Raw genomic sequence first — 22835 nt, forward strand, 5'->3', positions numbered from 1 at the left:
CAAAAAATCTCAATTCCATCCAGTGAAATTCAGTGTCAATCAATAGTTGCCATATACTGAAATGAATAGGTTATCAATACTATAGAAATAATTGAATTAGTCCAGTTCAGGAGCCTCTTTGGGCTGAGGTGTTACTGTATAGAGTGTGATGATAGTGGCCACAAAGGATCTATGATTTTTATGAGGACAGAATGATGACATTTAACTTCGAAATGTTCACAGGTCAACTTCACTGTGAAATCATAACATTTTACAAAAACAAAATACAAGCAACTGTGCTGCATTTATACTATTTATAGTTATATACCTACATTAAAATACAGTAGGCTATAAGTTATAGGAGTTTAGGTTTAGGTACAGTAATGACAAACTGGGCCAAAATGGAGAGGAGACCATTTACATGTGAAAGACTTACTGAGTTAACAACTAACTTGAAACCAGAGGTTTTGTGGTGGCAGTGGAAATGAAGACTGAACAACTTTGTAGTGTGTGAACAGCTGCCTCTGTCTCAGCTCAGCTGATTCCAGCTGGTATGAACTGGGCACAGAATAGGTAAAGACTCTACCATGTGCAGTCTGTGAGTGTGTTTGTGGAGGGATGGGGAGTTCTGGCCATTTAGACTCAGGTTGTAGTCTCCTGCTGTTCACCCTTATCATTTCATCATCCTGATGTAGTAGGCTGATGGGGGAGGTGTCATGGTCTGTGTCTTTTGTTCCTTTTTAGTTTCACCCTTGCCCCTTTTATTCTTGAAGTTGTGTGTCTTGGTCTTTTGTTGCCTGTTGTGTTCCTGTTTTATTTTGAAGTTCTCCCTGTGATCACCTAATGTGTCTCACCTGTTTGATTGCACCACCTGTGTCTTCCCTTGTGTATTTAACCAGTGTCTCCCTTTGTCTTTGTCAGATCGTCTGTGTTTCTACCAAGGGGGCAGTTGTCGGTCTGAGAAGTGAAGATCACTTCTGCGTTCAAAAAACTGCAATCTCGGCTTCCTCTGGGGGCTGGTGTCAGAAAGCAGCATTCTCCATAGACCCCCATGTTAAAATCGCCGACTTTACATCCTCAATAAACATGTTAAAAGCCTGGTGTCAGAACGTTTTTTGATCTCAACCGATAGTTTCTACCCCCGCACACACTCTTTTTAACTCTACCTTTTACTTAACTCTACCGTTTTACTGTTATTAGGTTAAAACTCTGGCCAATTAGGGCGCGGAAACGTTGAGTGACAGGTCCGGAGCGGTCCGTGGACAGCTGCTTCGAGGCCAGTGGGCGGGTTCTCGGCCGGCCAATCCAACATGGCGCTGTTCAGGCCGCCATATTTGAGTCACAAAAACGACTCCTCAAAACCAATGGGTGACGTCACGGATGCTACGTCCATTCTTTTTACAGTCTATGGGGGAAACCCTGTCATGTCCTGAGAGACCCTGTGTGTTTGGTGTTCATACCCTGTATCCTGAGCCCTGTGTTTTTGCCCACATACTGTACCTGTTTGCAGTGAGTCCTTGGATTCTGGTTCTTTGTGTTGTAGGCTACTTTCTGATTTTCATTTGTACTTTGATCTTTATCTTGTCCAGGACTTAGGCCTATGTTGACCTTTCCATTGATACTTTGTGTTTTTCTTCCTTTGGCGTCCGTGACCATTGCCACACCGGCCTCTTGGACTTTTTGCCCTTTGGTTTCCTTGTTTATGGTTTTGATCTATTGCATCAGAGGGGCAGCTATTCCAGAAAGGAGGTTCAACAAACTCTCAGCCTAACCCTGAACTCAGAGTTGACTTAGCCTACTCTGTGAAGTGAAACTCTGAGTTTTCAGTTCCAGAACAGCTGATAGGAGTTAGGCAAGTCGACTCTCAGTTAACTCTGAGTTGAGCTCGTGCCTGATGTCTAGTAAAAAGTCATCATCAATGGAGCTCTGATATTGTAATTCAGCATGGCAACAGGGGAGAAAACTGGCCGCCGAATCACTGGCAGAGATTTAGATGCAGTCGTCTTTTCATTTTGATTTTAACATCACTTTCTTTTTATATTAGCTTTTGAGTTAGTTAGTTAGTTTAGTTTATTATTACGGGACAGTGTACAATACCATTAATCAAGAACAGAGAAGAGATGGTTGTACCAGATTTAGCCACTAGGGCTAATTTCCATCTGTAGTCCCAACAGGAAGTGGTTGGATGTTGTTCAGTGTTTTGTTTTATTTTAGGCTATTTTATTGAGCTGAATGCAGTCAGCTGAAGGGCTATAGCCTAAAAACAGTCTTGTGACTTTGATTTTATTCATATTCAGTTCATTCAGTGGATATTTCAACTTGTAGTAGCTTTTAGCACCAACATGCTGATTAACACACATCTGTCTCCTAACATCCTGCTGAGAAGATGAACATGTGGTGGTGCTCACCTCCACCTCCACCACGTCTGACAGAGGCAGAGCAGCTGGTCCTGAGTCAGGTCGTGGGGTGACCAGAGGCTGAGGACGCCACTCACCTCCAGGACCCAACATTAGACGTTCATGTAGCAGTCACTTTACCTTGGACCACATAGGAAAGTGGGTAAAAATGTCCCTAACCCTATGTAATTGTTATGGTGTTTTTTTATTTTTTTATTTTTTCTGCATTTGTGTTTATTGTGAAGTTGGTCTTAAATTTCATTTCAAGTGGCATTTAAAAAGTCTTAAAGTCTTGAAATCAACTTGGATTAAGCTGTAGGAACCCTGGTAAAGCTATGTGAATTATTTCTGCTTCAACATGACTGGACTGAGAAGGAAAGGACAGTCCCGTCAGACAGCTTCGCCAGACTCAGGTTTTCTTCAGGTAAACCTGCCAGCCAGCAGGTTATGTTCACAGAGTCAGTTACCGCAGTAACAGACCCAGAGATTAAGTTATCTTTCTTTCTGGAACTTAAAACTCGAGTTTCCCTCATCTCAGCGTCGCTTACTCTGAGTTTTCACATAACCCGCTTTCTGGAATACTCCCCTGTTCTCCCAGCTTTTTCTTTTGTTTTTCTTGTGTTGCCCTTGTTTCCCTCCAGACCCCCACCACCCTCCCGATTTAATCTCCATGTTTTTGTTTTCTGTGTCTGTCTGTACGTTGTACTTTGATCTTTAGCTTGTCGGACTTAGGGCTGTTGACCTTTTTGTTGATACTTTGTGTTTTCTTTTACCTGTTTGGGTTCCTACCTTTTTTGCTCCTCCCTGTGGTGTCTGCATTTGGGTCCTGTTATTCCTATACCCTAAGAGAGAGAGAGCAGGCAGGCAGGCAGGAGGCTACTGCTGCACAAGTGGAGATCACACAGTAATGGATATGGTAGCCTAGATATTAAATAGTCAGACATAGTGATGTGCAGATCGATACTGAAATATCGATACTTCCGATACCAGGTCTGTGTGCTCTAGAATCGATACTCAGATGAAAATATCGATACTTTTGATACTTCAGTCATTGGTGGTTATTATACATATCATTAACAGGAACACAGTGGAAAGTAACTAAACTATTCAGATCTTGTCTAAATGACACGCGGTCGGTAGGAACTACTTTTTCTTCCACCTGGGTAAGTGCGTAACGCGTAAGCTGCTCACAAAGTCAGTCTGCCTCAATATAGTTCAGAGTTTAAAATAAATACGCTAGGCTACTCTGAAGTCTTGCATCCTTAGGAAGCTATGACTTGAAATACAGTACTTTTATTTTATTTCATTAGATTTACCAGGCACATTAGATGCATTTGCACAAAGTATCGGTATCGGATCGGTATCGCCGATACCAGCCTGAATTTTACTCAGTATCGGATCGGAAAGGAAATTTGTGGTATCGAACATCACTAGTCAGACATTTAAATAGTCCAACCTCATCCTCCTGATGTCCTCAAAGCCAGGTGTTCACAGTCCTTGTTTATTTGTTGAATAAACAGGAAAGCCAGATCAGCCTATGAAACCTGACCAAATGTGTCCAGTCCCTGAGGCTGGCAACCCAATAATCACAAACAGTTGGGCCTTTTCCCAAGCCCAACATGTTATCATATGCACAGATGACAGTGATGACAGGCAAGTACATTTGACCAATAACATCGCAGCAAAATGTCAGACACCCTCTTGGAAAAGCATATAAAAGAAAGCGGCCTGTCAGCGGTGCATCAACTCCTCGATCTGCTCCAAGGAGACGCCATCATGATCCTGCTCCTCTTCCTGTTTGGTCTGGCTCTGGGTGCTGAGTCTCCTTCAGGTGAACCTGAAGTGAAGCTGCAGCGTGGAAGCTGTCCCATGTTCTGGTACAGCTTCAAAGACCGCTGCTACAAGTACGTTGCCACAGATATGACCTGGGCTGATGCTGAGGTCCAGTGTGTATCAGAGGGAACCAACCTGGTGTCCATCCACAGTCAGGATGAAGATAATTTCATCAAAACCTTGATCAAGAACTTTGACCATGCTGAGGGACGCACCTGGATTGGACTCAGTGACATCCACAAAGAGGGCACGTGGATGTGGTCTGATGGCTGTGCTGTGAAGTTTGAAGTTTGGTATCCAGGAGAGCCAAATAATGCTGCTGGAGCTGAGCACTGTGTCCACAACAACCACGGCAACGAGGGGAAATGGAACGATGAACTTTGTTCTCTTACATATCCCTCTGTTTGTGCATCTCGCATCTCCTGTGAATAACATTAATGTTCAAGTCAAGCTGTGAGCTTTGGACAGGAACCAACATATTCAAACACAATAAAAAATACAAGTGTACATGTTTGTATGTGTGTGTTTATATTTCAACTGTTTGTCACAGGGGGCTAAGGTATCCATCCATAATCTGGATGAAGAAAATTTTGTCAGAGCCCTGGTCAAGAACTTTGACCCTGCTGAGGGACTCACCTGGACTCTGGACTCAGCGATACCCACAAAGAAGGCACGTGGATGTGGTCTGATGGCTGTCCTGTGAAGTTCACATACTGGTCTATTCGGCAGCCAGACAATTCAGGATCTGAGCACTGTGTTGTGAACAAAGATATGAGCGACCAGAAGTGGAACGATGGAAGATGTTTTTTGACTTTTGCTTCTGTTTGTGCAACTCGCATAAACTGTCCTTAACAACTGACAGTGTCTGATTCAACCTGGCCACTGTTTACTTGATTCAGTTCTTTCTTTTAATGTAAAGTACTTACTGCATGAAAAGTGCTTAAAGGGATAGTTCAACATTTTGGCAAATTGACCCATTGCCATAATCCCTATAGCCATAGCAGTAGGTTCGTTACCTTTAATTGTCGGTGCAAGCTATTTTTTGAAGCGGAGCAGAGCCACGAGCTGCTCAGAGCTACGCTATGGAGGCTCATGGAATTTCTTGGTTTCCCTCTTGAAACTCATCAAATACACAATCCAACAACTCCAAAACGCTCTGGTGGACAAGTTGTGACCTGCACATTCACCACGCTATGAGATAATAACGGAACGTTACGAGACGTGTGTGTGTGTCTCACATGAACTGCAACTGAGACAGTTATGCTCAGTCCAACCTGAAAAGTTTGCATCTGTTTTCCTGTTCAAATGCTTTTTGAAGCCTTTTGTGTAAATTAAATTCTCCATCTTCATATCTGTACAGTCGTTATTTCATTCACCTCATCGCATGTTCTGCTATAATGACCACAACTTGCTCAGTTTTTGTCCGATTTCCAAACGGTTTGATTTTTTTATGAACGTTTATGCAGTTATGATGCAGCATAGGCTACTTAAAATCACGGATAATTTTAATCATGTACTTTTTTTAATAAAAGTAACATTATGCAGGGCGGTGCGTGGCGCAGTGGTTAAGGCGGCCGCCCCATGTAGAGGCTACAGTCCTCAACGCAGGCATCCCCGGTTCGAATCCAGCGTTGGGCAGACCTTTCCTGCATGTCATTCCCCCTTTCCTATCTACCTCACTATGATATCAAATAAAGGCAAAAATGCTAAGAAAAAAAGCAACAGAACAGACCACACACTCTGACATCACACACAGGTGAGCTGCTGCATCTTCTTATTTGGTTTCTCTTCTCATCGTCTTAAAGGAACAGTACACAGATAAAAGCACCAACATTGGGTCACTCTCTGACTTCATCAATAATAACATTTAGTCTAAGGTCATAACTCAGCTCACATGTTCACTGGCTGATTATAGAAGATGATGAGGTTTATTACAGGACTGGACAGAGGTTACAGCAAGTCACAGGACACTGGGAATACATTGTGTTTTGAGATGTATCCTCTGAGGATCCTCAATGTCTGTTGTCAACTCCTCCGTCATTCATCCAATCACTGTTGAGATATTTCAGTCTGGACCAGTGAGTCACAGAGCCACGCTGCTAGCGAGATTAAAATACAGAGATCTAAATTCTACAACAAGACAAGGCAAGGCAAGGCAAGGCATCTTTATTTATATAGCGCATTTCATACCAAGGCAACTCAAAAGACAAAACATTAAAAGAAGAAGCATAAAACAGAATAAAAACAAACAGAACACTAAAAACAGAGTTAAAAGCAAGAGCAAATAAAAGTAAAATAAAAGAAAATAGATCAAGTTTTAAGTGAGTTCTAAGACAAGAGAGGAATACATGCCACATTATTCTACAAGGAACAGTTTATGACAACAAAAACAACAGAGGCCACTGTTCCACAGGAGAAACCTCATGTTGTATTAGGACAACAGAATTACAAACACAGTGGGTTAACAGTGTCGTCCAGCTCCAAACTCAAGTTTTTCACTTTTTTCCAAACATTTTTCCCAGCTGCTGTGACATTACCATGAGCATAACCAAACACTTTCCTCAGACCTGCTCTGGTTCCTTTATCCACTCGTGCTACCATCTCCTCCAGTTTCTGGACCTTCTCTTTGTTTTCTTTCTCCTTCATCATCTCAATCAGGAGGTCTAAGCGAGCGTGAGTGAGCAGTGAGTTAACATTCAGGGCGATCTGCTCCAGAGTGACAACATGTTGGTAGGCTTCATCCAGCCACTTATCCTTCTCTTTCTCAAGCTTTTCTTTCTCTGTCTGAAGATTTGACAGAAGGTTCTCACTCTGATCTTTATCTGCTGTAAACCTGTCTTTCAATTGACTGATGGTCTTTTTAGCCTTCCTTGTCTTGTTCACATAGATCTTAGTCTCTTTCACATGGTATGATGCAGGACACTTCCCTGTACATGAAGTACAGCGGCCACGTTTCATGACCCTACAATGTTCTGGATACCAGGACAGTGTGCAACCAGGATAGTGACAATTTTCCTTACAGAGAGAACAGGTGAGAGCTCCACTATACAAAATCAACAACCACATCCCACCATCAATTTCCACTTTTTCCTTGTAAGGCTCATCAACTTCTATGGTGAAATTATCTTCTTTGTCCAACGTCTTTCTGTGTTTCTCTAATTCTTCCTGTGTCTGTTGGATCTCCCTCCTCTTTAGTTCAATCAGTTCAATCCTGTCTGTCAGATTGTTGATGCAGGCTGCCAACCTGCTGCGCTCATTCAGGACACTCACAGTCGTCTCCAGCTTTTGAGGTGTGATTTTCTCCAGAAAACCTGTGAACTGTCTCATTCCCTTTGTTGTTAGTATCCAAGCTTGTTTCAGTCCAAACTCTGTCTCTTCGGTTCTCTCTTGACTCAGGCAGTTATTGAACACAAAGTAAACCGGCCGATTCTTCTCATTTTTGGCAAATTTAATTTTTGCATCCTCCAGAGCTTTAAGAGCGTTTTTAGGTGGCATCCCATCTGAGTGCGTGATCAGAGCGATAACGTTTTTCTCCATGTCTTTTCCAAACAGAGACGTCACTGAATCAAAGACGTACGTCAGTCGGTCACTCAGTCGATTCTCTGTTGCCTTCAGCACCAAACAAACTGCATGAATGTCTTGGATCTCTTCTGAACGGAATAAATCATGTAAGCTCTGAGTGATTATTGAGTCATATTCGATTCCTCTGGTGTCTCCATAACCAGGAGTGTCGATGATGGTGACTGAGTAGGGGACTGTTTTATCTTCAAATCCAAAAATCTCATAAACCGTCACCTCTGTTGTCTGACTCTCTGATCCCGAGTCTTTCCTGGTGTTCTCTATAATCTCATACCATTCGCCGTCCTCTTCCTTCACTCCCATTGCATAGTTAAGGATGGAGTTGATCAAGGTAGATTTTCCTGATCCAGTTTCTCCAACAAGCAGGATGGTTTTATTCTGTTTGCTGGGGTCTTTTTTACCCAGTGTACATCTTCTGAGCCTGGACTCTCCTGCTACTCCACCAAGACATGTCGTACATGGTGTTAGCCGATAACAGACAGGAGGTCCCTCATCAATGATGGCATTCTTCAGAATATATTCTCTGTGTGCCATATTGGTCCTATGAAAAATAAAAGAGTTCATGTTAAAAGCACTAAAAGCATTCAGAACAGTTAGACAGGTTCAGGCCTCTTTAAAGGGATAGTTCACCCAAAATTGAAATTTCACTCATTATCTATTCACCCTCATGTGGACCAAGGGCTGGGAGAAGTTTCAGAGTCCTCCGTGGCTTCTCTGAGTTACAGGGGGTCTCGGCGTAGCAGTGCATGTCCATATAACGGTTGCAAATGGATACCAACTGTCTTCGTAACAAAAAGACACACCAAAAAACATCCGAATACCTCCATGCTGCTCGTATGTAATGTCCGTCTTGTATTGAAGCCCTGAAATGCGAAATTGTCCCGAAAAAAATTAAATAAGTCTATATTTCAAGCTTGTTTGTAGCGGAAGCTCCTCTTCCTGGGTCTGTCCTCTTCCCAGTTCGTCCAAATTTGACGAACCGGGAAGAGGAGTTTCGCGAAGCTTCCGCTACAAAACAAGCTTGAAATATAGACTTATTTAATTTTTTTCGGGACAATTTTGCATTTTGGGGCTTCAATACAAGACGGACATTACATACGAGCAGCATGGAGGTATTTGGATGTTTTTTGGTGTGTCTTTTTGTTACGAAGACAGTTGGTATCCATTTGTAACCGTTATATGGACATGCACTGCTACGCCGAGACCCCCTGTAACTCAGAGAAGCCACGGATAACTCTGAAACTTCTCCCAGCCCTTAGTCGACATGAGGGTGAGTAAATAATGAGTGAAATTTGAATTTTGGGTGAACTATCCCTTTAATAGTATGCTCAACTGCTCTGAGGGTTTGATGTTTTCCTGATCCTGAAATTCTATTTTTCTGTTACAGTATTTTGGTACCCAACACGTTGCACAGATTGGCCGACAGACTGTGATGTTGTGATGTCCACCTCTATTTTGTTCTGCCTGGTTTTGACTGCTTGTTTTCTTTCCTTTTCCTCTTTGCAGGATGTAACCAGACAGAATGAAGGCCATCAGGTAGAGGCAGTTCACCTGGGCAGTTTGAGGACAAAAAACCTCTACAGGTGTGTTAGTAAGAGAGTGTGCAGAAACAATTCTCTCAGTTTGAGTTTCTGCTGGAGCTGGTGACACAGGAACACCAGAAATGAAATGCCACACCATGAGTCTGATAGGCTGGCAGCAACTAAACCAGGTGTAGTCATTTGGTGGACTCAGGCAATTGGTATGGGATGGAGTGCAGTCCAACTATAGGGTGATGCAATGAGACTCTCCGCCACCAGATTTGTGAGTGATTCAGTGATTCACGGACTACACAACAGTTCCACTGTTGGCCTGCACGCTCGCTGCTGGGCTCAACTGAACACAGAGAAGAATGAATCAGGTCAGAGAGTGATTCTTTTCAGTTCGTTTGACGTTTACTCAAAATATTTGTTCTTTTGAATGAAACATTTGCGAACGAGACAACACTAGTTGGGTGTGCCGTGCAGCACAAGTAGGCCTCACTAGTCCAGCCGCCACAAGTGCTAGCCAAACGGTGGCAGGTGCTAGTGGTAGACGCTGCAGCTACCGTAAAATTCGGTGTATAAGTCACACTTTTTTTCCTTTTTTTTCATCCAAAAAGTTACAACGGTGCGACCTATAGACCAAGGTAAATGTCAACCCCGTTTAAAACTGGTATTAACATGCGTTCTCAGTGATCAGACTGCAGTCAGATAGAGCTGGACCACTTGAAAGTAAGGCAACCAGGGTGCATTGAGGACGGATTGTGATCCGATGAGCCAAACCACCTCCCGGAGGCGGTCGGGGTCGCATTGTGACCACATGTGTGTGAACACAGGTGTAAGCGGTAATGCGTCCTATCAGCATGCGACTACGCGGGCAGAACGGCGTTTCCGATGACGGTAATTAACGAGACTCATTTGGGCTCGCCATAGTCTCCGACATAAAATAATATTATTTGTTATGGGGTTTTTTTTAAAACAGCGTTTCACCGCCTCTCATTTCTGTCAGTCAGCCCATCCTCCTCCTGCTGGACTCGGTCTCTCTCTCTCTCTCTCTCTCTCTCTCGAGCAGGCGCTCGCAGGCACACACACACATGCGCATGGAAAACTAATAAACGCTGTGCACCTATATCGCGCTAAATGTACAGTGTTTAATTACCCGCGATCTCTTTTCTTTTTAAATATAAAATAACAAGAAAGAGCTACACCGCAGCACAGAAACATGTGGAACCTTTTTTTTTTTTTACCAAATAGCAATAGAAAACCTTGTTTTCCCAGTTTGAGGCCCTCAAAAACAGACTGCGGCTTACAGTATATACCAGTGCGACTTATTTTCTGAATTTTACGGTAGTACCCGCCGCTGTGCTCACTGTGACGGCCCGCCTACTTGTAACAGCACAGCCCTCGAGGATCCTGTTGCTGGCGCTTCACTCGGACTGTATTTCCTTTTCTTTGCAGTCCTGACAACTGCTGCTGCTGTCAGGGGCAGAGGGAGTGTAGGGGGCAGTTGAGCCAGAGAGGAGGGGTCCAGTTTGAATGTTATTTTTACAAACTGCAAGAAACAAACCTACAGACTCTACCTTTAACTTAACCAGACTAAATGTTCATTTTGTGAGTTTAAGGTGGATTAAAACAGCAGCAGATTTTTTAGTTTTTACATTTTCAAAAATTTCATCTTAATTTAACACTTTTGTTGCACTATAAAGATTCAATTCCATAAATCTCTGTCATCAGTGTTTCATTCACAACTCATGACTTGATCTGTTGTAATAACTGTGTTCATGTTACTCACGGTGTTGCTGTGGTGATGCCTGATGCAGCGGGCTGAAGGTCACACAGATGTGATGGTGTCTGGAAAAGATTTTAGAGATAAATCAGAAAACCTTCATCACAGCTTCGTTCACCTGTAACAAACATGAGAAACACAATCAAAAGACTCTGAGACATGATTACAAACACTCTTACCAAAGACAAATCATCATGATCACATGACATCAGCAGCTGCTGACTGGTCCAAACTGGAGGTTTTTGTTGAATTGTTCCGTGTCAAACACCTTCAACTAAGCTAACAACAGTCTGACAACAGAACTGTATGTTACAGTCTGTATGTTACATTACATACAGTCACTAAACAACATTCATATATAATCCATACTAGAGTTTTCACTAGGGGTGTCAATTCTGATTCGTCAGATTTTGCCTTTGGTTGAGTAATTGTCAAATCATGACATATTTTCCCTCATTGATTCATGATCTCAATTGCGTTTTTTTCCACTTCAGAGAAAAGAGCTTAACACCTGAATAAACAAGCAAACAAGCAAATACATTGATTTCCATTATTCAATTTTTATTTTAATCAAAAGGTTAACTCTAATTTGTGCAATTTCGGAATAATGGGTTGCCACCGTTTCATTAAATACATTACAATGCATTTCTCCTCTTATATGGAGGGAAAGTCTTCCAGATGAAGACTTGGACAGTGAGAAAAAGGAAATCTTTGTTTTTAAATGATCAAACTAAATGTTGAGTCTCTCTCATGTTTCAGCTTCATTACAGAAGAAGGATTAAAGGGATAGTAGCATTTTTTTTTAAGTGGGGTTGTATGATCTACAAATAGCCCCTAAGTACTTTAATTGCAGTAGAAGACTCTCTGCACTCCTCCCGTTAGCAACGCCAGCCCATAGCCCTGCCCAGAGATTTACAACATACAGTGTTGTGAATGGACCCAAAGAAACAGCGTATTTTCGCGGCCTAAAAGAGTTACGTTTACATGAAAAAAAAATACACAGTTCCATTGTTCGCTATAATAAACCAACTGCTGATCGACAGGCGCTAACCCTGGGCCGGAGGGATACGTGAGTTGGTTAGCTCCAAATAAAAACTGCGTTTTTCCTGCACTTTGAGGGGGTGGAAAAAATTATATCATAGCGAACAATGGAACTGTGTATTTTTTTTCAGGTAAAACCTCTTTTAGGCCACGAAAATAGGCCGTTTCTTTGGGTCCATTCACAACAATGAATGTTGTAAATCTCTGGGCAGGGCTATGGGCTGGCATTGCTAATGGGAGGAGTGTAGAGAGTCTTCTACTGCAATTAAAGTACTTAGGGGCTATTTGTAGATCATACAACCCCACTTTAAAAAAAATGCTACTATCCCTTTAAAGGTGGTGTGATCTCACCTGTTGAGTTGTCTCCATGTCGCTCCGTGGTCCTGAGGAGGAGGAGGAGCAGAGAGGAGATGCTGATCAGAGGCTTTTATCAGGATGCAATAGATGTTGTGTACAAGGAAACAGTCCACTGCATTTAATATGAGAAAATATGAAAGTGGTGATTCAGTTAAAGCAGAAGTAAGCGATCCAGTTGTTTGGGCTAATGCTGCGTTCCAGGCAGGCTTTTGAAACCGTAAATTACAGCTTCAAGTCACGATTTACGACTTTGTAGCGTTCCAGGCAACCCACTCGTGTTTTTCCGACCTGTTTTACCTGTGAAAGTCACTATAACGGCCACTCATAACTTCTGACCCGTGAACTCGTACCAGATCGAACTGGTACGACTTCACAGGTCGGAAAAACACGAGTTACGGGTTGCCTTGAACGCACCATAACGTCTTGTCAGCCGATGGAGTTAGCAGCCCCCGCCCTCGTCATGGATCTATTGGTCCTCGTCCCTACGTCACCACATTCAGGCGCATCCCTTGGCTGCACACACAGCCCTTCATGCCGTTCTCTCTCCTCATTGGATAAAACTTGTAGGATACGAGAAAAGTTTTCTCCTCTGCTTACAGCAGAGCAGAGTGACTGACAGACCCGTGTTTCGGTCCAAACACTCTATGTAAGTGATTGCTGTCGGAAGATATAACTATTTAAGACTTATATTAACACAAAAATATCGCTTACTTCTGCTTTAACAAGAGCTGATGAAGGCCTGAAACGTGTCCATTAAATCGGTATCGATCATCATATTTGTACTGGCACAACTCTCAGTCAACGTTTTTGTGTTTAGTCCACTTACAATGTTTGGAACTTGTATGAGTGCACAAGCTTTCCAGGTCATCTTCTCTGTTTTTGGTGTATTTGTGTGGCAGCATTACCGCATGCAAGCCTGGCACATACAGGATTTTGAGTCGTTTTCAGTGGGTTTGCATATACACATACATTTTCTGAAATGATGCTATGTAAGATAAAATAACAAACAGGTAGACTATCTTTGGGTTATATCAGGATGAGGACGGAGCCTCTGTGGTCACATGAGTAACCACAGCGTCTGGTGGTCAGTTCATTAAATCAACTCATATTCACTGGTTGTTTTACAGTGTATTATCACGTCACTGAGTGTTGTTACTGCTGCTTCTCAGTTGTTCCTATTGTTTCTGAAGGATAATCAACTACCTATCATATTCAGATGGAGGCAGGACTTAACCCACCATGATGAAGGGGTCTGATAATCTCTGTACTTCACCTAGAAACTATTTGTTCACACACAGTAACATTATACTGAATCATTGTGTTGTTTAATTTGGAGTTCTATTTTAATCTTTTATATCCATCCAAAATCTCAGAATATTCTACATTTTTCATTCTTTCAAACTTGGAGGCTTCATCTCCACCTGACCTTCTCCACATTCACTGATGCAATGATGTTCCTGAACTCTCCTGCTGATCTGTGACCATCTCCCCACTTTCTTCTTCTGTTAAAGCAGAAGTAAGTGGAATGTTTGTGTTTATATAAGTCTTAAGTCATTATATCTTCTGACAGCAATCACTTATAGAGTGTTTGGTCTGAAACATGGGTCTGTCAGTCACTCTGCTCTGCTGTAAGCCAAGGAGAAAACTTTCCTTGTATCCTACACGTTGCTAGGAATTCTGGGCCCCATTAAAGAATACTAAAGTGGGCCCCTACCCCTTAACTTTTCCAGTTTTTTTTCTTAGGGTACATCATATGTATCATCATTTTTTTTATTTAGCCTACTTTGTTTTGATGCTAATGCAGCATTACTACGAGTATTAGTCAGGGTCATATACAGAATAAATCAGTCATACAAAGATTACTGGGGGTTTTTGTGGGCCCCGGCGCTGGGCCCCTATAATTATCATCACCTTTCTCCCCTATACAACGGCCTTGATCCTACAACCTTTATCCAATGAGGAGAGAGAACGGCAGTGGCGTGCACAGGGGGGGGGGCAGGGGGGGCGGTCGCCCCCCCTCGTGGCCCAATTGTTGAAAAACGCGTGCTAAAATGCCCCCTGGGAGCCAAAGCGCGCGTTAAAGTGCCCTCTTGGAAGCCAAAACACGTGCTAAAGTGTCCTCATGGGGGCCAAAACGTGTGCTAAAGTGCCCTCTAGGAGCTAAAACGTGTGCTCAAGTGCCCTCTAGGAGCCAAAACGTGTGCTAAAGTGCCCTCATGGGGGCCAAAACGTGTGCTAAAGTGCCCTCTAGGAGCCAAAACGTGTGCTAAAGTGCCCTCTAGGAACCAAAACGTGTGCTAAAGTGCCAAAACGTGTGCTAAAGTGCCCTCTAGGAGCCACAACGTGTGCTAAAGTGCCCTCTAGGAGCCACAACGTGTGCTAAAGTGCCCTCTTGGAGCCAAAACGCGTGCTTAAGTGCCCTCTAGGAGCCACAACGTGTGCTAAAGTGCCCTCTAGGAGCCAAAACGTGTGCTAAAGTGCCCTCTAGGAGCCACAACGTGTGCTAAAGTGCCCTCTAGGAGCCAAAACGCGTGCTTAAGTGCCCTCTAGGAGCCAAAACGCGTGCTTAAGTGCCCTCTAGGAGCCAAAACGTGTGCTAAAGTGCCCTCTAGGAGCCAAAATGCGTGCTTAAGTGCCCTCTAGGAGCCACAACGTGTGCTAAAGTGCCCTCTAGGAGCCAAAACGCGTGCTTAAGTGCCCTCTAGGAGCCAAAACGCGTGCTTAAGTGCCCTCTAGGAGCCAAAACGTGTGCTAAAGTGCCCTCTAGGAGCCAAAACACATGTTAAAGTGCCCTCTTGGAAGCCAAAACACATGTTAAAGTGCCCTCTTGGGAGCCAAAACACGTGTTAAAACAGGCCACATCAACGTTTTTTAGTCTTAAGGTATTCATATCATAAAACAGGCCAAATCAACGTTAAAAAAGGCCAAATTTTTTTCGCCGCCGACCTGTGGTCACCGGCCAAACGCACCATGTTGCTACAGTCTCACTCTTGTCATTTTCTGAAACTTGGCAGCCCTGAAAGTGCCCTCTAGGAGCCACATCTAGGAGCCAAAACATGTGCTAAAGTGGCCTCTTGGGAGCTAAAACACGTGTTAAAGTGCCCTCAGGGAAGCCAAGACGCGTGCTAAAGTGCCCTCTTCAGTGGCGAGGACGCGCTATTATGTGCCCTTTTTTTTCCTTTTCGCCCCTGCCCTTCAAAAAGTCTGTGCACGCCACTGGAGAACGGCATAAAGGGGCGGTCCTCTCTGTGTGTGCAGCCAAGGGATGCGCGTGAATGTGGTGACGTAGGGATGAGAGCGGGGACTGCTAACTCCATCTGCTGACAAGAAGTTAGCCAAAACCACCGGATCGCTTACTTCTGCTTTAACTTAAAAACTCAGACGTCCAGTGAACACAACTGAAGCGACTGATTCTACAGCTGCAACCAAACCTCCTGTAACTCTCACAGTCTGATTTATTTTCTCTGTCTTTGAGTTGTACACTGCCCATCCAAAAAAGGATGGGTACTACTTGGATTTAACTAAGCTAATATAGGTAAGAGCCTCCCATTGGATTACTGCATGAATGATGATGTTTCAACTGGAAACAACTTATTTAACCTTAAACGTATATTATCTTTTTTTTTTAAAGTGGGGTTGTATGATCTACAAATAGCCCCTAAGTACTTTAATTGCAGTAGAAGACTCTCTACACTCCTCCCATTAGCAACGCCAGCCCATAGCCCTGCCCAGAGATTTACAACATACAGTGTTGTGAACAGACCCAAAGAAACGGCCTATTTCCGTGACCTAAAAGAGGTTTTACCTGGAAAAAAAATACACAGTTCCATTGTTCGCTAAAATATAATTTTTTCCAGCCCTTCAAAGTGCAGGAAAAATGCTTTTGTTTGGACCTAACCAATTCACGTATCCCTCCGCCCAGGGTTAGCGCCCGCCGATCAGCAGTTGGTTAGGTCCAAATAAAAACTGTGTTTTTCCTGCACTTTGAGGGGCTGGAAAAAATTATATTATAGCGAACAATGGAACTGTGTTTTTTTTTTTCAGGTAAAACCTCTTTTAGGCCACGAAAATAGCCCGTTTCTTTGGGTCCATTCACAACAATGTATGTTGTAAATCTCTGGGCAGGGCTATGGGCTGGCGTTACTAATGGGAGGAGTGCAGAGAGTCTTCTACTGCAATTAAAGTACTTAGGGGCTATTTGTAGCTCATACAACCCCACTTTTAAAAAAAAATGATACTATCCCTTTAACTGCTGCAGTCTCATACAACCATGTTGGAAGACACATACTGTGGTTGTGGAAAAGATGTTAATCTGCTTCAGAAGGGTCAAATTATTGGCATACATCAAGCATAAAACATCTAAGGAGATTGCTGAGACTAAAATTGGGTTAAGAACTCTCCAACGCATTACTGCAAACTGGAAGGAGAGTGAAGAACCATCATCTTCAAGGAAGAAATGTGGTCCAATGTAACCACAGAGCCCAAACCTTAACTCCACTGATAATCTTTGAACAAATTAATGCAACTCTGGACGGAAATAAATGTTGTGACATTGCAGAAGCTTACTGAAATGATGAGTGATGAGTCAGTGACAGGGTCTTACTTTCTGAAGGAAGCTGAAGAGGGGGTTCCATACTGCTTCTCCGTCTTCTGTTTAGAGGAATTTTCCTCTGCAGATACTGAACAGATGTGACACAACCAAGAGAAGAAAACAAAGACAGCTTGTAACGGGCCGATTGTCTTGTTTGTCAAAGACATCTCAACGGGCTCTCTTGTTCTTCATGATGATGTGTTTCTTCTCACCTGTGTGTCTGCAGCAGCTCCGTGCTCACTCATCCTCACAGTAGGTCTGATCAGGTTCCTGTGCAGGGTGAATTTAGCCACAACTTGAATGAACTAAAGTGAGACTGAACCACCATCACTCTCTATGGCTGATCAATACAACAGTGAGTCAGAAACACCAGAGCTGTGACAAACCTGATGTCTGAGTCTGGCCTCCTTCACAATGAACGACTCAACTCTCAGCTTCAGATTTACAGCTCGATGGATGGACTCTGTGAATATTATAGTACATAATAAACATTGATTAGACCAAAGCAGCCTGTTGGGACAACTGTATTTTCATTTTCACTTCAAACTGAAGAACAGAAACAGAGTCAAGCTTCATCCACCAGGAGATCAATCAACTGTAAATGACAGAGACTCAGGTTGTGAGTGACCTCTGATGGCACTTAGTCAGATTTTAGATGAATTGTACCAACAATGTCTGATTCGATCCAAGATTATTATCAGTCACTGACATTAGATTCTCTAACTATAACGAATGGATTCTAATGAGAAAAACCTTTATTGTTTCATGAACCTGTTCATTGATATTCTCCTCTCAGTAAACACAATAACTGAGTGAATCACAAATTTATGATGATTGAAAAACAAAAATAGTCTTACAATTACGCAATGAAAAAAAGAATAAAATCAAATTTGGTGTTGAGACTGTTGAGTTGTTTATGTGCATATCTGTATCTTTTACTAAACAGCACAATGTGACAGAACTAATCACAACCAATAACACATGATAATGAATTAAAAAGTAAATTCATGAATCAATAAAACAAATAAGAAAATTAATCAAAATCCAGGATGCAGTGATTAAAACATGACAAACTGGCCACAAAAGTTAAAATTACATTATTGAATCAACTGAATCGATAAAATTAGTTTTAAGTTAGAGGTATAAAATATGAATGAACTTAACAGAGCATCACTCATGCTTTTGGTTCGACCAGGTCTTCTGTGGTGTATTGTGGCGCTCTCATGGGATGTTCCATAGTTTGGGGTTCATTGCACACAAATCAAATTATAGGAGCTAAATGTGTTATGTGCTCTGATTTACAAGTGAAATTCACTTCAGTGCCGCTGTTTGTTTTTGGATTAAAAAAATGGACAATATGCAAGGCGTAGCATGACAACCAGGTTATTCCTGAGTTTAATACCTCAGTAGTTCAAGTACAAGACTTAAAGGGACAACGAGGAGTTTCTCCATCGGCTGAACGAAAAATTCTGCGACAATAAAAAAGTCTCATATTAATGTGGATGAATCTACGCTACCCACACTTGTTAATGGGCCCATTTTTCATATGTCGTTTTGTCTCTATCGTTATTTTGTTATTATTAGTGGCAGGGCCGTTGTATGGGGGAGAAAGGTGATGATAATTCTAGGGGCCCAGCGCCCAGTAGGGCCCACAAAAAACCCCAGTAGTCTAATCTTTGTATGACTGAATTATTCTGTATAATACCCTGACTAATACTCATAGTAATGCTGCATTAGCATCAAAACAAAGTAGGCTAAATAAAAAATGATAATACATATGTGACCCGTTCCATCAAAATGAGTCAGAAGTCGCAACGTTCTATTTTTAGATAATCAGCTGATAACATGGAAAACTCATAGAAAATCAAAAAAATTTTTTTACCCTAATTTCAAAGCAATGACATTCAAAAACAATCTCCCAAAGTTTCACAGTCCAGATAATTGAGAAAAGGCACGTAAATGATGATTAAAGTTGACCTGCAACTTAAACCCTCTGAAAATGAGTGTTGCTTCGGTGCAAAACATGAAATATCTTCTGAACCGTTCATGATAGAGACGAGCTGTAAACTGCATCTGAATCGCGGGATTCTCCGCTTTCCAACGGTCATTGAATGTTGCCTCTATGGCGAGCAGGGACGGGTACAGAAAAAGATGCTAAACCGAGTAGCATCGACGCTAACAGAGCGTAGCATCGATGCTAAACCGAACGTAGCATCGATGCTAACCCGAACGTAGCAACGATGCTAAACCGAACGTACACGCTTGCACATGTTTTACAAAATGTCACTTCTGAACCGTTTATGATAGAAACGAGCTGTAAACTTCATCTGAATTGTGAGATTCTCTGCTTTCCGAGGGTCATTGAATGCTGCCTCTATGACAACAAGGGGCCGTATAGGTTGTGTGTAATCACGTGGTACAGGAACAGATGCCAGAGTCACTGGCAAAAACTTTAACTGCTATTTTCTCTTATTATCTCAACTTTGAAATTTGGGTCACTGTGACTCATTTTGTTGGATCGGGTCACATATGTAGTCTAAGAAAAAAAAAGTGGAAAAGTCAGGGGCCCACTTTAGTATTCTTTCAGGGGGCCCAGGATTCCTAGCAACGGCCCTGATTAGTGGTGGTGGAAATGCTGGGCGAGCCGACCAGCGTTTCCTTACTTTCGGTTTTGTGGCGAGTCATGAGAATAACGCAGCCGAATCGCCGTTTATGGTCGGAACTACGACGGTATCTGATTGTCTTTGAACCTCTGACTTTAATTCTTGATGAATGAAAACATGAGTCTGTCTTGCGCCGGTCAAAGAATTTCACGGTGCGCACGGAGGCTCATAAATGTAGTGTGAAAACGCTTCGCTTTTCCAAAACTCCTCGTTGTCCCTTTAACTTCTTTAATACAGATGTTATGTTGCATTTCTTCAGTGATGCCTTGCAGCATCCCTCACTAACTCGTAGGCAGTTCAAGGTTTTCCAGAGGCAAGGCCTTCATTTGGGGGATCCCTCTCTCCATCCACTGGGCTCGTCTGGCTGCCGCCTGTTCCACTGTTTGAACCATTCACTGACCCCGTCATGGGCTGGGCCAGACTTTAGTATGTCTGTGGTGTCCAAGAAGCTGCTAGTTGGAACTAAGACGTTTATGAGTGACAAGGTGCTTATGGAATAGGAGCTGGGTGTCATTGGCTTGCTTTATCCGCTCAGCTTGGGTGGTAATTGCTCTCCAGATGTAAGGGGCAGCGATTCCTGAGAGAGCATTGACAAAGGGCACTGGAGTTGTTTGAATGCACCCAGTCACTATCCTAGGGTCGATTCTGTGTGCATGGCGAGATCTGCTCCATACTGGACAGATATACTCAGTGGTGGAATAGCACAAGGCTAATGCTGTAGTTGTTTGCAGCGTGCTTGGGTGAGCCCCCAACTATGTAACATGTTACGCAGGCATCTAAGATGATCTTGTCCTGGGCCCATGCAGGCAAGGGTGTCAGCTGGCCTGAACTCAGGGCATGATCTCTAAAGTTACTCTCAGGTATACTGGGTACTGGTTGTTTTCCATCCTCATTGCCATATATATTTTTGTGCCAAAACTACAAGATGGTTTGTTAAAATGCTTGTGCCCTGTTTCAAAAGTATCAAATGTCGGAGTCCCTGATTGTCTGAAGACAGCATGGACACCAGCCCAGTCAGAACAACTAGATGAGATTGAGCAAAGATGTTCTAGATAAAGGGTTCTTGTCAGACTTTTTGGATGTCCCCAGTTTGTTGAGTGTTTGTCATACTGTTTCTCAATAAACCCTGGCTGCTGCTGAATGTTGCCTGGTTCCTGTCGTACCTCAGTCTGAGTTTGATCAACTAAATCTTGAACACCATGTTCACTGATTCCAGGAAATACAGCTGCTTTTATCTGTCAGGATTTGGCTCAGTGACATTTAAATGTGCTAAAGGATTAATAACCTGGAATCAAATAGCAACAGATCCAGTTCATCATAAGCACGTCTAGTTTGAACTCTTCATCACAATCAAACTATAGACATTTAATTTAAACCCCAAACAAACAATCTCACATTCACTGTAAAATGTACTAGTTATCCTTACTTCCCCTGATTTAGTTTACTTTGCTCGTTTAATCACAATATCCACCTCTTTACTACCTTTATGAAGTTACAGTTAATGCACATTAAAGGGATAGTTCACCCAAAATTCAAATTTCACTCATTATCTACTCACCCTCATGTCAACTAAGAGCTGTGAGAATTTTCGGAGTCCTCCGTGGCTTCTCTGAGTTACGGGGGGGGGTCCGCGCAGCAGTATTTGTCCATATAATGGTTGTCAATGGATACCACTTTTCTTCGTCCAAAAAGACACACCAAAAAACATCCGAATACCTCCATACTGCTCGTCTGCAATGTCCCTCTGGTATTGAAGCCCCGACATGAGAAATTGTGACACAGGAAGAGCAGTGAACCAAGACACTGGGAACTTCTGCTACAAACAAGCTTGAAATATTGACTTATTTCATTTTTTTCTGAACAATTTCTCATGTCGGGGCTTCAATACAAGAGGGACATTACAGACGAGCAGTATGGAGGTATTTGGATGTTTTTTGATGTGTCTTTTTGGACAAAGAAAGTTGGTATCCATTCACAACCATTATGGACAAATATTGCTATGCGGACCCCCCTGTAACTCAGAGAAGCCACGGAGGACTCTGAAAATTCTCACAGCTCTTAGTCGACATGAGGGTGAGTAGATAATGAGTGAAATTTGAATTTTGGGTGAACTATCTCTTTAAGAGCATAATTTACTCACTGTTTGTGAGTAAAGTTCACTTTGAATAATGAAGTAAAGAAGGCACTACACAAGTTGGAGGAAGCAGAGCACACAATTAATCTGCTGGAAAGACATAAGAAATATAATCCAGCTGTGGCCTGTACCTGCTCCTGTTTATATGTTCAGCGTTTTACACACACACACACACACACACACACCTTCTATTTCACTCCTTTATTACTGAACACACGGTGTGAACTGAAGCTGTAGATTTCTGCTGCACCAGCAGTCAAAAGCTCCTGATCAACATGTTTCTAGTAGGTTTAGTAGGAGTTTAGTTTCACTCACCAACTCTGCGTTCAGCTCGTTACAGTTCAGACAGAGACAAACACCATGTCCGGTGGTGCTTCACTCTCCCTCCCATCCAGTCCTGTTTATTTTAGGACTGGAAAGAGGTCACAGAATGTCACAGGACACTTGTTTTATTAATAGTGTCTGTTCAGTCCTGTTGAAGATTAAACTATTAGTTATTTCCTCAATGACATTAGCCAAATATTGATCTTAGTGTGTTACATAGGCTACACGATATGTTTTCTGTACCTTGTGTTTTTCTTATTCTATACATTCGTTGTACTTTGATTGACAGACAACACTTTGATGAGCTCCAGTTGTTTTAATCTGCTCCTGATATAAAGTTGACTGTAAATGTATAGTTGAATGTTTGTGTGTAACCACTGTGTGTGTAGTTGAAGCAGCTGAGAGTGTGAGCAGAGCTGTTTCCTGAACAAAGTGAGGCTGACCTGAGTTCAGTAGAGTGAGCTCAGTCCACACAGCATCAGCCCTTCAGTCCTGTAGTGTTGGCTCCACCTAGTGCTCACTACACAAACCAGGAGATACGCACTGGATGAGTGTTGGTGATGAAGCTGGGATTGAACATGAGCTCTGAGGGTGGAGTGTTTCTCTCTGCTCACTCACAATAAAGTCCAAGT

At 42.6% G+C, this 22835-nt stretch overlaps 2 protein-coding genes across 2 annotated transcripts; one reads left to right on the forward strand and one right to left on the reverse strand.

Annotated features, from left to right (window-relative positions):
* The first annotated feature begins 4121 nt into the window (after nucleotides 1-4121).
* LOC146978953 (lactose-binding lectin l-2-like) lies at nucleotides 4122-4698 on the forward strand. The gene has a single exon (XM_085792016.1). It carries the CDS (start codon nucleotides 4152-4154, stop codon nucleotides 4638-4640), a length of 489 nt encoding a protein of 162 aa, XP_085648142.1. The 5' UTR covers nucleotides 4122-4151; the 3' UTR covers nucleotides 4641-4698.
* Nucleotides 4699-6638: 1940 nt separating this feature from the next.
* LOC146978954 (uncharacterized) lies at nucleotides 6639-22264 on the reverse strand. The gene is made up of 7 exons (XM_085792015.1): nucleotides 22195-22264; nucleotides 17469-17545; nucleotides 17295-17352; nucleotides 17095-17170; nucleotides 12486-12517; nucleotides 11100-11158; nucleotides 6639-8328 (listed from the first exon to the last, which is right to left on the reverse strand). Exons 3-7 carry the CDS (start codon nucleotides 17325-17327, stop codon nucleotides 6654-6656), a joined length of 1875 nt encoding a protein of 624 aa, XP_085648141.1. The 5' UTR covers nucleotides 17328-17352; nucleotides 17469-17545; nucleotides 22195-22264; the 3' UTR covers nucleotides 6639-6653.
* Between the last annotated feature and the right edge of the window lie 571 nt (nucleotides 22265-22835).

The sequence above is a fragment of the Trachurus japonicus genome, chromosome 11, assembly GCF_045865225.1.
Source record: "Trachurus japonicus isolate A0001 chromosome 11, Traja_1.0".
Classification (NCBI taxonomy): Eukaryota; Metazoa; Chordata; class Actinopteri; order Carangiformes; family Carangidae; genus Trachurus; species Trachurus japonicus.